General features: G+C 40.7%; 1 protein-coding gene across 2 annotated transcripts in view; it reads left to right on the top strand.

The window, feature by feature from the left end:
* The window catches only part of PLPP1 (phospholipid phosphatase 1), a 93,846-nt gene that overhangs the window by 37,946 nt on the left and 41,391 nt on the right, over positions 1 to 14,509 (top strand). The window contains exon 2 of one of the 2 annotated variants that reach the window (XM_070743347.1): positions 6,631 to 6,782. The exons of the other annotated variant lie outside the window; for it this stretch is intronic. Within the exon in view, the coding sequence (XP_070599448.1) occupies positions 6,631 to 6,782 (152 nt within the window). The remainder of the gene's footprint in view (positions 1 to 6,630; positions 6,783 to 14,509) is intronic. 2 annotated transcript variants of the gene reach the window in all.

Below are 14,509 nucleotides of genomic sequence, written 5' to 3' on the forward strand. Positions count from 1 at the left end.
TGTTAAAGGTACATTTATTTCAAAATGTTCAAAATGTGTTCAACCCCTCTTATTTCCAGATAGGAATACTTCAGTAATAAGCTACCGTACCATTCAAACAATAGTAGTCTTTTTATATGTAAGCATCCTACCTATGGGCAGATATGCTATAGCACAAGTATAGTTTGTACTGGTTCTTGGTAACAACATTATATAAAAGCTTATATTAATTGTAAATTTATATAAATATTTTAAACACAGCTTACTAGTATGCCTGAATGATGAAAAAATATTGATTTCAATTTATTGACACTTTTCCTGTTAATTCAAAAGTTGATACTTTTATTGGAATTCAACCCTGTGCCATATGGGAGTTTTGATATTTCCCGCAATTGTCATTGCCAGGACCTTGGAATAAAAAGCATTGCAAATCAATACAAGCATGGAATCTGTGATAGCAGATTTGTTTTTTCCATTCGAACTTTAAAAAAATCTTTAGAGTTTTGATTTTCAATGGAGGGATTTCAAAGGTACTTGAAAAATAATTTACATAATAACCCCCCCCCTCCAATTATCACTTATTATTTAAATTCTGCACATCAAAGTTCTTATCCATAAACAAGTCATAACTAAAGATTTTGGCAATAGTTACACAGTTACATAGGACAGGGGTCCCCAACTGCCGGTCCACAGACCAGTACCATGGGGCATGTTTCCTTTCCTGTCTTTCTTCCCTCGTCGAAAGTGGTCTATTTCCTCCTCGCGAAGCCCTCACTCTGCCTGCAACTCGTGCAGTTCTTTTTTTGCTAGGCTCCCCCACCCTATTCCCAGGGGCCTGGGTGGGAGCGAAGCCAGGGGTGTGCGTGTGACCATGAAGCCCCCACCACAAGCTCCGGTAATTTTCTTTTGGAAGGATTCCTTGCTGCAAGAAAATTGCCAAACCTGGCAGTGGTGGGCGCTCCAAGCAGGCAGCGATCGCAAAGGAAGGCGACTGTGTCCATGGAGGCACCTCCCCACCCTCTGGGATTCCTTGCTGCAATCCCAGCTGGAGCGGGCGGTGGCGGGCGGTGTCCTCTGAAATTGCCGGAAGAAAGCAAGCAAGCAAGCAAAAGTTTTCTCCCTCAGGTGGACCGCCTCGACCCGAGTCAAACGGCGGTCCTGAGTGAACGGGAGGGGAAAGAGACAGGAAACCGCCCCTCCTACCCTTCCTCCCTCTGTCACCTTGGCTCCCCTGCAAAATTAAAAAGGGGGGGGGAGGAAAGAGAGGCAATGGAACATAAGCTACACCCCCATGCCTAATCCTGTCCCCAACCACACCCCTTTCCGCCCCCACCGGGCCATAGAAAAATTGTCTTGCTGAAACTGGTCCCTGGTGGAAAAAAGTTGGGGACCACTGACATAGAAGACAATATACTGCCTTTAAACTAGCCTCTGTTCTAGTATTACTGATGATTACTGTAGGGGTATCTTTATCATAAACATAATCTTGTTGCAACATGATTAAATCTACATTTCCTGAGAACGCAGTTTCATATTGTCTGAGACCGCCTATTTCTAATCAACATGTTCTGTACAAGAGTTATTTAAGACTTTGAATTTTCTAACAGTTATCTCAGGGGTGTTCAGTATGATGCAGAGGAAAAGATAATCTGTCTCAACGCCAGGTTGTCTTGTCAAACTTTTTTATTCTGTTTTTTTCTTCTCAAATTATTAAGTATCCCTCCCTCCCTCCTTCCCATTTAGAGTCAATAAGTGAACAATCTAGAAGTTTCTCTTGTGTTCAATTAAATAGCATGAAGTCTATCTTTAGCATGTATTTTAGAAAGAACATTATGCAGAACTGAGGATAAAAATATGCAAAGGATAGGCACTACATTAATGAGCTCATTTGGCTGCTGAACTTTTGAACCTCATATGACACAAAAGGAATCATACTGCGTCTATTCACTGAAAGTTTGAACAGTTAAAAGCATCCATTTAATGTTGATGAATACAAAAAATCTAATTGTGTGTTAGCAGCCTGTCAAACCTGCTTTCTTGTTAGTTTCTTTATGCAAAGTAAACTCAATTTCATTAGATAATTTTTTTACTTTTGAAATGCAGAACTGTGTTCGTATGTAAATAAAAATAAATATTGTTATTAATAGTATTTAAGAGAAACGGAACTGAACTGAGCAATTCAATTATGTATCTTTTAAAATGTTCTTAAAAGTGTAGATTTTAGCCTCTGGATTCTATTGACTATAGCCATGATGGCAAACCTATGGCATGTGTGCCACAGATGGCAGAAGGAGCCATATCTGCCAGTACGCGAGCCATTGCTCTACCTCAGCTGCAGCGCGCATGTGTGCATCGGCCAGCTGATTTTTGGCTCACACAGAGGCTCCGGGAGGGCATTTCTGACCTCCTAAGGGCCTCTGGGGAAGTGTGGAAGGCGGTTTTCGCCCTCCCCAGCCTCCAGGGAAGCCCTTGGAGCCTGAGGAGGATGAAAAACAGGTCTACCAGGCCACCAGAAGTTGGGGAGCGAGTGGGTGTCGTGCATGCATGCTCAGGGGGTGGGACAGCATGGGGGGGGTCATACATGCATGTGCAGGGGGTGGGGCACGTGAGGGGGCATTGAATTATGAGTCATTATCATTGGACTATAGTTATTGGAGATATAGTATTAGAAATTATGAACTTGTCTCATTTTAATATTAACTGTAGCAAAACTTTCTCTATTGGTACAATTTAGACAGCAGCTTTAGAGGACTTGCTGTTATTTGGACTGGTACAGGAAAATAATTAATATTTCAGAACATGTAAAAATGCTACTTCTTTGCCCGGTAATAGGAGTGTTTGTGTACATGGTTTCATCTATTCACTTTGTCTTCCAAGAAATGCTCCATTAAACTCCCTGCCAGACAAGAATAGTATGTTTCTGTCCCTCTCTCTCTCTGTATCTCTCTGCTTCTCACCGCCCTCTCTCTGTCTCCCTCCCTCTCTCCTTTCTCTCTCCCTCTCTCGCTCTCATGCACACACCACACACACACACACACACACACACACACACAGAGGCAAGAGCAGAACACTTCCTTTACAGGATTACTCCCTCTGCATTCCCCCCACAATATAAAGTGAATTTAAGTCTTTTTGGAAGGTGTTTTTGTGCTACATCTGTGAGAAAGTAATTGTTGGATTAAAATGGATCTTGAACAGCAGTACTACTCTTGTATTCTGGAAGATTATGCATTTTTTGAGAAGAGAAGGCCTGTGTCAAGGTTCCAGGTAGCATCCAAGCTAAATCAGAGTCCAAGTCAAAGTGTACTCCTCAAAGTTCTAGTTTATTGCTGGAGCCATTCTGGCATCTACCACTGGGAAGCCTGAATCTGAATTTCCCACCCAGTTGAAAGTTCACATCCCGTGTCCCCCACCCCACAAACTTGTCATGTTGCCCACTCAGATTGTGCCAGCATGGCAAGTCCTCCTTCCTCTTCGGCCCAGGTGGATAGGCATAAGATGGCCTTGAACCACTTGAAAAAATGCTTTATGGACTCATCTGTTCCCTCATGAAAATCACTCCTCCCAAGTTCCCATAAACATCAGGCCTTCTATAGATAGTGTGGCAAGCCGTTAAGTTATCACCAACTTCTGCACCGGCTTGACAACCTGCTTAAAGGTGCTATGTTTGTAATTGTGGGTATTCCCAAGCATCTTTGAAGCCTGAATTTGATATGCTCTGAAAGCCATTCAGAATTTCCTCTTAATATTGCTAGGCTACAGTTCCTTCATTTTTTTTTTTTTAGTCTGTAATTGTACAAAGTTATCCTTTGGTTAAATGTGTTAATATACTTAACTTACTATTCTTTTCCTACCAAGCATCATAGGACATAAGTAATTCTGTGATAGAGTTCAATGTGGGTGGGTTGTGTACAGATGCTAAACAAATAACCTTCGCCTTTAAATGGAAAAAAATTAACCACTGAGACAGTTACACAGTTTAGTAATAAGTTTTTATTAAGGTCGCAAAAGGTTGCAAAAGTTTTTTGAATGTTACTGCTTTAGTTAGGAATAGTGTGGTGTGGTAACATTAAAGTTTCCCAAACAAGTTAGGACTTGATTGCTTGCTATATTATTACCTGTGTTTAGGGGTAAATGATCCTAAGATGGTAGCAAAAATCCAAAAGGATATAAAGTGGGTAGGAAAAGCTAATGTGGGGTTGGGGACCTAACAAAATCATAAAGATTCAGTATATACTGCTCAAAAAAAATAAAGGTTACACCCCCAAATAACACATGCTAGATCTGAATGAATGAAATCTTTTCATTGAATATTTCGTTTGCACAACTATTCCATTTGCACAACAGCATGTGAAATTGATTGTCAATCAGTGTTGCTTCCTAAGTGGACAGTTTGATTTCACAGAAGTTTGATTTACTTGGAGTTGTTTAAGTGTTCCCTTTATTTTTTGACCAGTTGTAAGATGGTGAATGAATTTAAGATACTGGGAAAACCACGAATTTAATAAGAATGCTTAACGCTATTTAACTATAGATCTCACTTGTTTATTTTTGTTCAGAGTGGTTGATGGAAAGAACTAAGGAAAGATGTGGAAACGGATGGGTTGCAAGTGAGAACTAATAGTAAATAGAAAATTTATCACAGATTACAATTATATTTCTTCCTTTTCATCATAATTTATATTTCTTAAGTTAATTCCACTGTATGTAACATGTGATCATGCTTTGCCTGTTGCTTTAATAGGAAAGTAAACACAATCTGAGGTTAGTTAGGGGAAAGATCAGAAGCAACGTGAGAAAATATTATTTTACTGAAAGAGTAGGTAGGTGCTTGGAACAAGCTTCCATCAGATGTGGTTGGAAAATCCACAATAACTGAATTTAAACATGCCTGGGATAAACACATATCCATCCTAAGATAAAATACAGGAAATAGTATAAGGGCAGACTAGACGGACCATAAGGTCTTTTTCTGCCGTCAATCTTCTATGTTTCTATGCTCCACCTTCCCAGTTTGTAGCAAACCAAAGTGTTTGCATTTTATTAAACAATGAGTGAAATTTGGGTAATATATAAATGCTTCTGGGGGGTAATGATATTTAAAATTCAACATTTAACATTAACAGTTTTATTGAATTAAAATATTTTATTGTATTGTGGGGACATAATGCTTCTATTTTTTTGAGTCGAAGGTTGTGTGTCTTTGGAATTCTGTGATAGTTGCACGGAAACAAGTCTAATCCAACTTAATTATGGAACTTTCCAGTTATATTTAAACCTAAACACTATTAGGACATGGTTTATTCTAGTATACGGAATTAGTTTTATAGATGATACTTTTTTAGATCTGGTGAGAAGAAACCTTTAAATGGTTGGTAGTAGATTGTGGTGGTGTGTATTCAGAGTGCAATAATTCAGGTTCGTGCTGTTTATTAGTACAGTATTTAGATTCTGTGGCATTTATAGACAAGCATACTTTCACTTAACTTTTATATATGTTTTTCTATATGAAATCAGGAATGTGAAGTTAAAAAATCTCCAAGGAATGAAATGAAAAACTACTTCCTTGTTGCTATAAAGAAACCATCATGGATATTAGCAAGAATTGAGTTTAACTAAAGGGAATTCACTTTTTTAAAGCAAGTAAAGCTTGGTTTTGAACTGGATTCCTTAACATTTTCCTGCTAGATTGAACATAGATAATATTTAGATACTACATTCTTGGTTCTAGAATTCACTTAATTTCTTCTACAGTGAAGACAAGGTGAAGTTTCTGCAGCACACTGCATTACATATTGTAATCTTGGATCAACCTTTTCTAATCTGCCCAAATGTGTTACATTACAGCCCCCGCCAACCTGTATTTTCTTGCCTGCTAAATTGAGAGCATATTATGTCTTTGGGTAAAACAGGACTGAGCCCTATTCCTGGCAGATGCCTTTATTTTTCTCTTGATGTGTCAGCTACTTCTTCAATAGCCACCAGATTCATTTAAGCCAGTGCCAATTAAATATGGTACATACACTCATTCAAGCTCAGATTTTCAAATTCTACTGTTTTTATAATTACATATTTCTGTCTTGTATGTTAATTACAATAAAATTAATGTTCATGTTAGATGAATATATGGAGAAAATGTTTAAGAAAGAAGCAAACCATAATATTCTATGCATTTTACAATATAATCAGTGACCAAGTTTTCCATGTTCTTCTGCTTGATTCTTCTTATGTCCTGCTTTGATATCTTTGGTGTATTTACTAATCGCATTTTCAAATTGCAAGTACCTGTCTCTGAAAAAAACTTTGACTTAGAGAAGATCCTAAATATCTTATTTATTAATAACTTATCAATAAGAAATGAATGGGTGGAGAATCTAAGAATGCAGCTTTTGCTATAATTTAATGTAGGTTTCAAATTACAGTAGTATTTGTATGGGGTGAAGAGGAAGTCAAATAAGTTCAATTTATTCCCTACACTAGATTTTATTGTACTATAAGCTTCAAGGTATACTTCATACAAGTACTATATGTATAGGAAATAATCCAACTTGTTGCATCCATGACTTTGCTCCCGATTCTGGATAGAAAGGCTTGGGGAAAAAGATTTCCAAAAGATCCTGTATAACACAATTATCTTATTCTTTTTGCTAGCTGCCTTGCCTTTTGCAATTCTGACTGCGAGGGGTGCTCCCTTCAAACGAGGACTGTTCTGTAATGATGAATCCATCCAGTACCCTTACAAGGATGACACCATTTCATATCAGTTGTTAGCGGGGATAATTATTCCTCTCGATATAATTGTTGTAAGTTTTATCCCTCATTTTCCTCCATTAGACTATGTCATATCTTGCATTTTTGGGGTAAATATGGTATCTAAGATGGTACTTTCTGGCAGGTAGATCGATATCACTGATTTAAGTCTTTCATTTGAACAAGAAGAAATTGTTTTGGATGGAGGGTGGGTGTTTTTTTTTAATGTTAACAGAATTTTTCTATATTTTTTAAAACCTCAAATGCAATGTTTCCTAAAGTTTTTATTAACTTGCTTGCATGCTGTATAAGTCTCATTTTATGGGAAGGAAGTAGAGGAGATAATACTAGATTTAAATTGTTCAGTTTGAAAAATATGTACAGGGAAGCAAACAGTAAAACTATAGCTGAAAATCATCAGTCCCATATATTGCATACTCTACCGCTGAAATTATAAAGGCATTCTCCAGATCAGTGTCCTTTTGTAAATGTCTTTATCCTCTTTGACATGTTTTGATCTGGATAATCATTTACTCTGGAATTTCCACAGAAAGAGAAAACCAAGTCTAATATCATGTTCCAGACTGTAGTAAAAGTAAATCTGGATAACTTCACACATGTTCTTCTTTTTTCTGTTTGAGACATGTTTTTCCAATCTGGCCAATTATCTTTTTAAAAAAATCTGGTTGGCAAATGGCTAGATGGAATTTTTCTCTACTAATAGTATCAGCATATCTGAGAAGAGTCTCCCCCTCCCCTTTTCTCCTCTCCTTTTCCCCCCTCCCCTCCCCGAATAAATATAGTGCACTTAAAATATTTAAACTCTGTAAATATTGTTTTCCTCTCCAATATTTCTAAAGTAAACATGATCTCCATCCTACACCCATCATGCAGTTGGAACTGGGAGAAGTATGAAGCATTTTGACTCATGATCACCTTGTCCATGATCTTGTGGATTTTTAAAAGCTAGTGTTCATTCCTGGTAAATTTCCTGTAAGGCAAAAATCCAAAGTCAAGTCCCACAGGAAATCCTTGAGGAATTATTTTATATACTTAATCTGTAAACAAGAGATTGCAATCCTTCCCAACTGTATCCTCCCTATTTCTTGATTCTCTTTGTGGACTATATTATCCACAAAGAAGAATAATGAGAGGAAGACTTTGTTTGGGTGTGAAGCTGAGAGGAAATTCAAACAAGGTCAGCATCTTTAGCACAAGCAGAAAGAAAGAGAGAATAAACATTTGGTCCCATCTACTCTGCTAAAGATCACTTCACTTTGTCTCTGAATTACCACCTACTGGAAAACCTCAGGCTATCTACCCATTCCTGTGTCATGTAGCTGTGACTTTTTGTGATCTTATGATCTATTCTTTAAGTTTCTTTTTAGCTCTCCCCCATCTTTTTCCTTTTAGTTATAAGGTCGGAAGCAAAAAAATGACTTTAAAGATTGGTGAGTCATGCTGGAAGATATTCTTCCTGAAAAATGCTTCAAATGAAAAGTTTCTGTGACAGTTATCTTGGTCTGCATATCACCTTGCTCAGGGCCTTGTGTTCAGGAATACTGCATAGTATTTATTCTTAATTTATCATTACAGCTTGGGTCATTCTTAAGTGGATCCAAATAAAAATACAATGACTGAATCTTTCAAAGTGCTTCTTTTTATTTTATTGGCTGACAGTCCTGGGGATAAGCTAAATATTCTTTTCTCTCTCCACCTACCCAACCTTCCTTTGTTATGAACAAACGTCCAGCAGACGTGGTTGGTAAATCCACAGTAACTGAATTTAAACATGCCTGGGATAAACATACATCCATCCTAAGATAAAATATAGGAAATAGTAAAAGGGCAGACTAGATGGACCATGAGGTCTTTTTCTGCCGTCAATATTCTATGTTTCTATGTAAAATATACCAATTACTTTTTTTTCCAAAAGAAAGAAAACTGCTTAAAATGCCCATTACAAGGTTGGTGCTTTTATGTCATTTGAACATTTGTGAAAAATTCATTGGTTCCAGCTGCCAAAAGCTGTAAGCTACATGGGATCTCCTATAGGAATCTAGATGATGAATGATTGTGGTATTTAATATTTTTATGTTTGCGTTTTATTTTAAATTAGTTTTTTAAGCAATTTGGAACAGCTGCTACTTAATCACTTGAGCTATAGGAGGCTGCCAACTTGTTTAATTTAATGGGAGTTTCTCCTTCTCCCTCTCTCTCCCTCTCTCCCCTCTATCCCTCCCATCGAGGAGTGGGCTACTGCCCAGATGGGGTGGGGGAGGCAGTGGGGTAGTGAAAATGGAGCTCCACCCCAGAGCACCCAATTTGCACTGAAAGATGTTGAAAGAAAATGCAGGGCGTCCTGCATAACCCACGTCCACAGTATGGTAGTAAAAAATTTGGTAGCCCTTCACTGCTCCCACCTCTCTGCTAGGGTTCCCATTATAGACAGAAATAAAATAATGATCTATAGAGAGAGAATGTTGTTGGAGTTCCATCTGTCACCATTCCTGTACAGTGGAACCCCGACATACGAGCAGCTCTACTTACGAGCTACTCGAGATACGAGCTGGGAGAGTAGAGAAATTTTTGTTCGACTCACGAGCTTCCATTCGGGATACGAGCCGAGAAGAGCCGGCCTGGCTTGCTTTGCTTCCGAGCTGATGCAGAGCCGAATAAAGCGTCACGCCCCTCTGACGCTTTCGGCGGCTTCCGAAGCGATGCTGGGCTCTTTTGCCGCCAAAAGCGTCAGGGGGGCGTGACGCTTTATTTCTCCGAAGCAAAGCAAGCCAGGCCGGCTCTTCTCAGTACAATATCCAGCTCTTGGTGAGTCCTTGGCTTCTGCTGGGGGTGCAGAAGCGGGCGGGGGGGGGGGGGGCGGCAAAAAAAAACGCCCGGACAAGCACTTGCTGCGAGGCGGGCGGGGGGGGGGCAAAAAAAACACCCGGACAAGCACTTGCTGCGAGAGGCGGGCGGGGGGGGGGGCGGCAAAAAAAAACGCCCGGACAAGCACTTGCTGCGAGGCGGGCGGGGGGGGGGGGCAAAAAAACCGCCCGGACAAGCACTTGCTGCGAGAGGCGGGCGGGGGGGGGGGGCGGCAAAAAAACCGGGGCACTTTCGCTGCGAGTGGCGGGAAAAAATAAGCAAGAAAAAATAAGCGGCTTTTCCGCTGCCTCCTAAAGCGGGGAAGTTCGCCAGGAGGCAGCAGAAAAGCCGCGCGTGTCTTTTAAAACATCGGAGCCAGCATGGGGAGGCTCTCAATCAACCCCCGAGTCCGGGTTTGGGGCTCGGAGGCTGATTAAAAGCCTCCCCGTGCCGGCTCTGATGTTTTAAAACACACGCGCGGCTTTTCCGCTGCCTCCTACAGCGGGGGCGTGTGTTTTAAAACATCGGAGCCGGCATGGGGAGGCTCTCAATCAACCCCCGAGTCCGGGTTTGGGGCTCGGAGGCTGATTAAAAGCCTCCCCGTGCCGGCTCTGATGTTTTAAAACACACGCGCGGCTTTTCCGCTGCCTCCTACAGCGGGGGCGTGTGTTTTAAAACATCAGAGCCGGCACGGGGAGGCTTTTAATCAGCCTCCGAGCCCCAAACCCGGACTCGGGGGTTGATTGAGAGCCTCCCCATGCCGGCTCCGATGTTTTAAAACACATGCCCCCGCTTTAGGAGGCAGCGGAAAAGCCGCGCGTGTGTTTTAAAACATCGGAGCCGGCACGGGGAGGCTTTTAATCAGCCTCCGAGCCCCGAACCCGGACTCGGGGGTTGATTGAGAGCCTCCCCATGCCGGCTCCGATGTTTTAAAACACATGCCCCCGCTGTAGGAGGCAGCGGAAAAGCCGCGCGTGTGTTTTAAAACATCAGAGCCGGCACGGGGAGGCTTTTAATCAGCCTCCGAGCCCCAAACCCGGACTCGGGGGTTGATTGAGAGCCTCCCCATGCCGGCTCCGATGTTTTAAAACACATGCCCCCGCTTTAGGAGGCAGCGGAAAAGCCGCGCGTGTGTTTTAAAACATCGGAGCCGGCACGGGGAGGCTTTTAATCAGCCTCCGAGCCCCGAACCCGGACTCGGGGGTTGATTGAGAGCCTCCCCATGCCGGCTCCGATGTTTTAAAACACATGCCCCCGCTGTAGGAGGCAGCGGAAAAGCCGCGCGTGTGTTTTAAAACATCAGAGCCGGCACGGGGAGGCTTTTAATCAGCCTCCGAGCCCCAAACCCGGACTCGGGGGTTGATTGAGAGCCTCCCCATGCCGGCTCCGATGTTTTAAAACACACGCCCCCGCTTTAGGAGGCAGCGGAAAAGCCGCGCGTGTGTTTTAAAACATCGGAGCCGGCACGGGGAGGCTTTTAATCAGCCTCCGAGCCCCGAACCCGGACTCGGGGGTTGATTGAGAGCCTCCCCATGCCGGCTCCGATGTTTTAAAACACATGCCCCCGCTTTAGGAGGCAGCGGAAAAGCCGCGCGTGTGTTTTAAAACATCGGAGCCGGCACGGGGAGGCTTTTAATCAGCCTCCGAGCCCCGAACCCGGACTCGGGGGTTGATTGAGAGCCTCCCCATGCCGGCTCCGATGTTTTAAAAGACACGCGCGGCTTTTCTGCTGCCTCCTGGCGAACTTCCCCGCTTCAGCCGACGTCTTTTCCCCTCAGCCCTCGGGCTTGCACGCATTAATCGCTTTTACATTGTTTCCTATGGGAAACAATGTTTCGACATACGAGCTGTTCGACGTGCGAGCATCCTTCCGGAACCAATTAAACTCGTAAGTCGGGGTTCCACTGTATTTGCTAAATGAATCAATTGGACCTCATAGTTATATTTGAATTTTATTTTTTAATACATTTTGGTAGATTAGGGGTGTCAAACTTAAGGCCCAGGGGCCAGATCTGGCTCATGAGGTGCTTAGATCTAGCCTTTGTGTGTTTTCACTGGCAGAATGCACGGGCCATCAAAGGCACTCCTAACATGAGTGACATTGAACTGGTCACACCCACCCTTGCCCCCAAGGTCAACTACGACCCTGATGTAGCCCTCAGTGAAATCGAGTTTGATACCCCTGAGATAGATGATTGTGGATCTCTAATATTATGTTGCACATTTATTACAGTTTAGCTTATTTCTAGTAAGTTTTTTCCTCCACTGAAAAAAATGATTGTACAATAGTTAAGACATCAAAGCAGCCCTTTTTCTTAATGACAGTGTGGATAAATGTCTTGCATGCCCATTTCGTTATCCCAGATGTGTACATATTGAAAGAGAGACAGCATTTATTACTGCATTTTTAAGAAGTGAGAAAAGTGGCTGTTGATGATTTAAAGCATGATGTGTGATGCACTCGCTACACCCATCCCCAGTTTAACGAAAGGGAAAAAAGTTGTGATATGTCACATGACGATAACATGACACCACGAGTTTGACACCCCTTAATTTAAAGAAACATGGTTTACATTTTTGCAGCAGAAATGCAGCTTAAGTGAATGGATTAATCTTTCCTTCTGATTTCTATTCTTTTCCTGTCTTGAATTTAACTAAAAATAGCTTGATCTCAGTAGTTCCTATAACACAATTCTTGCTGTTTTATTAGTGACTATTTTAAAAGTGGTTTCAAAGAGTCTTCTCACGGTTCATGACCACATTCACTAGAAAAGGCTTTTGATGGATTTTCATCTGATTTTCTGTATTCTTATTTTGTTGAATACCAAGTTTCTAAAAAACAACAACTAATCTTCTTGACTAGTAATGTTGCGCTCTCAAAGACTCATTCAAATTATATAAGCAGAGAAAAGATAGTTTTATGAAAAAGTTCAAGCATCCCTGATTACATTTTATGTTTCAGCAAATCCCTGAGTAAACAGAAACTGACACACAGTACAAATTCAAATGTGACATCCTTCCTCAAATTTAAATGCATACTTACTATTTATGTGCAATTGTTTAGAGATTCCAAATAAGAAAAAATGAATATGATAGATATGGAAAACTGGACACCCTTTCTGTCAGTACTTTACTGTGTCTCTTTTGGCAGAAATAATCGTTTCTAAATTATTCCGATTTTGCATTTTATTTTTTTTCTCCAATCTTCCCTAGTTTAAAAGTATTTTAACAGGTCCTTGCATGCATTCCTTGTTTGGGAGCTCGTATAGATTTTGAATATTATTCAAGATGGAGGAATATGAAGATTTTCCTAAACTTTGGTATTTTTTCCTCTCTTTTAAGTATTTTATGGATGATAGTAAGGTATGTTCCAAATCCTTGCCTTCTTGAAATATCCAACCTCTTTTCCTCCAGGAAAAATTGATTTTTGCCAAAGGAGGTGGTAAAAATCAAAGGAATGTCAGATTAGATCAGATTATTGTACATAAGCACTATTTTCTTATTTTGAATAGGTAATGACTGTTTATAAAAAATAGCCTGCATTCAGATTTATAGAAAGATCTCACATTTACCTTTGTTCGATATACACATTTTGTCAAATTCTGTTTACTTACAGATTCATTTAAATATATAATTTTATTAAGCATTCCTCAAATTTAATGTAGAATTGTATAATAGAAAAAAACCCCTTAAACTGTATTAAAATAATTCAAAACAGTGAAATGTACTATGTTAGTCCAAGACTGTTCAGAAATTGCTATAGCAATTGAATAAGAAAGTTAATAAATAAATGAAATAATACAGACATTTCGTTGTGTTTAGCTTTATATGTATGTTGGGTAGAAAATAAATCAGAATTAGGTAATTTAATTGTCATCTGCAGAGCCTCAAGAATAACCCCAAAAAAATGTTGTTTTATTTTTATTAAAAAACACCCAGACCTGTGTGGAATGTGAAGCATATAAATGGAGAAATCATTCTGACCTCCCACTCCCACTCCCAGTATGCATTTTTTAACACAGATGTCTTCAGTCTGGATTTTTTCCAGTCTTATTAACTAATCTATATATTTAGTACATACTGTATTCTACTTAATGAAAAATATAACTCAATGCCTGGAACTGGCTTTTTGACTGTTCCCCCTCTGAAAATCAGATGCATTTTATATTCTTTTGTGAACAATAAATTGCAGCATTTAAGTGAAAAGCCTTTAAATGTTGATTTCATGAAGATAGAAAAAGCAAGTTCAGGTATTTTCCAAGATGAAATGAAAGTAGGCAAACTGTATTTGGGCTGATAAAATGATAACAAGAAAAGTATTTATTAAGTATTTTGGAATTCAGATATGTATGTTCTCAGTAATCAGATTGAATAACTGGGCTGACAAACTCCTACTGCCATATGGAGTGAAATCAGTGATAAAATTCATTTCCCCCCCTACCGGTTCTGTGGATGTGCCTTGGTGGGGTCATGTGACTGAGTGGATGTGGCCAACTTGACTCATGGCAAGGTGGGGCAGCACCATCTGACCAAGTGATGTCCACCAAGCCATGCTCACAGAACCGACAAAAACGTTTGGCCAAGACTTCTAGCGTTCAACCTGGCTACTTCTCATGTTTGCTCTAAGAGTGTGAGCCCAAGAAGGAGGCAAGAAGCATCCATGTTGAATGCTGCAGGAGAGAGAAGCTGAACGTTTCTCCCTCCCTTCACAGGGGAGCTGCTCAAAAGGCAGTTCCTATGACTGCCTGTTCCTTTATGTCCCCTACCTCCCCCTGCATTGAAGTACCTTTAAGACTGCAACCAATAGTGGTCATTTTCAGCTGTCTTCCGTGCAGTTGTGCAAAGGTAGGTGAGTGAGGCCGAAGGTGAGCAGTCAGCAGCAGCTCCAGAGCAAGGCCAGAGCTGGGGGATGGCA

The sequence above is a fragment of the Erythrolamprus reginae genome, chromosome 2 (genome assembly GCF_031021105.1).
Source record: "Erythrolamprus reginae isolate rEryReg1 chromosome 2, rEryReg1.hap1, whole genome shotgun sequence".
NCBI classification, from domain to species: domain Eukaryota; kingdom Metazoa; phylum Chordata; class Lepidosauria; order Squamata; family Dipsadidae; genus Erythrolamprus; species Erythrolamprus reginae.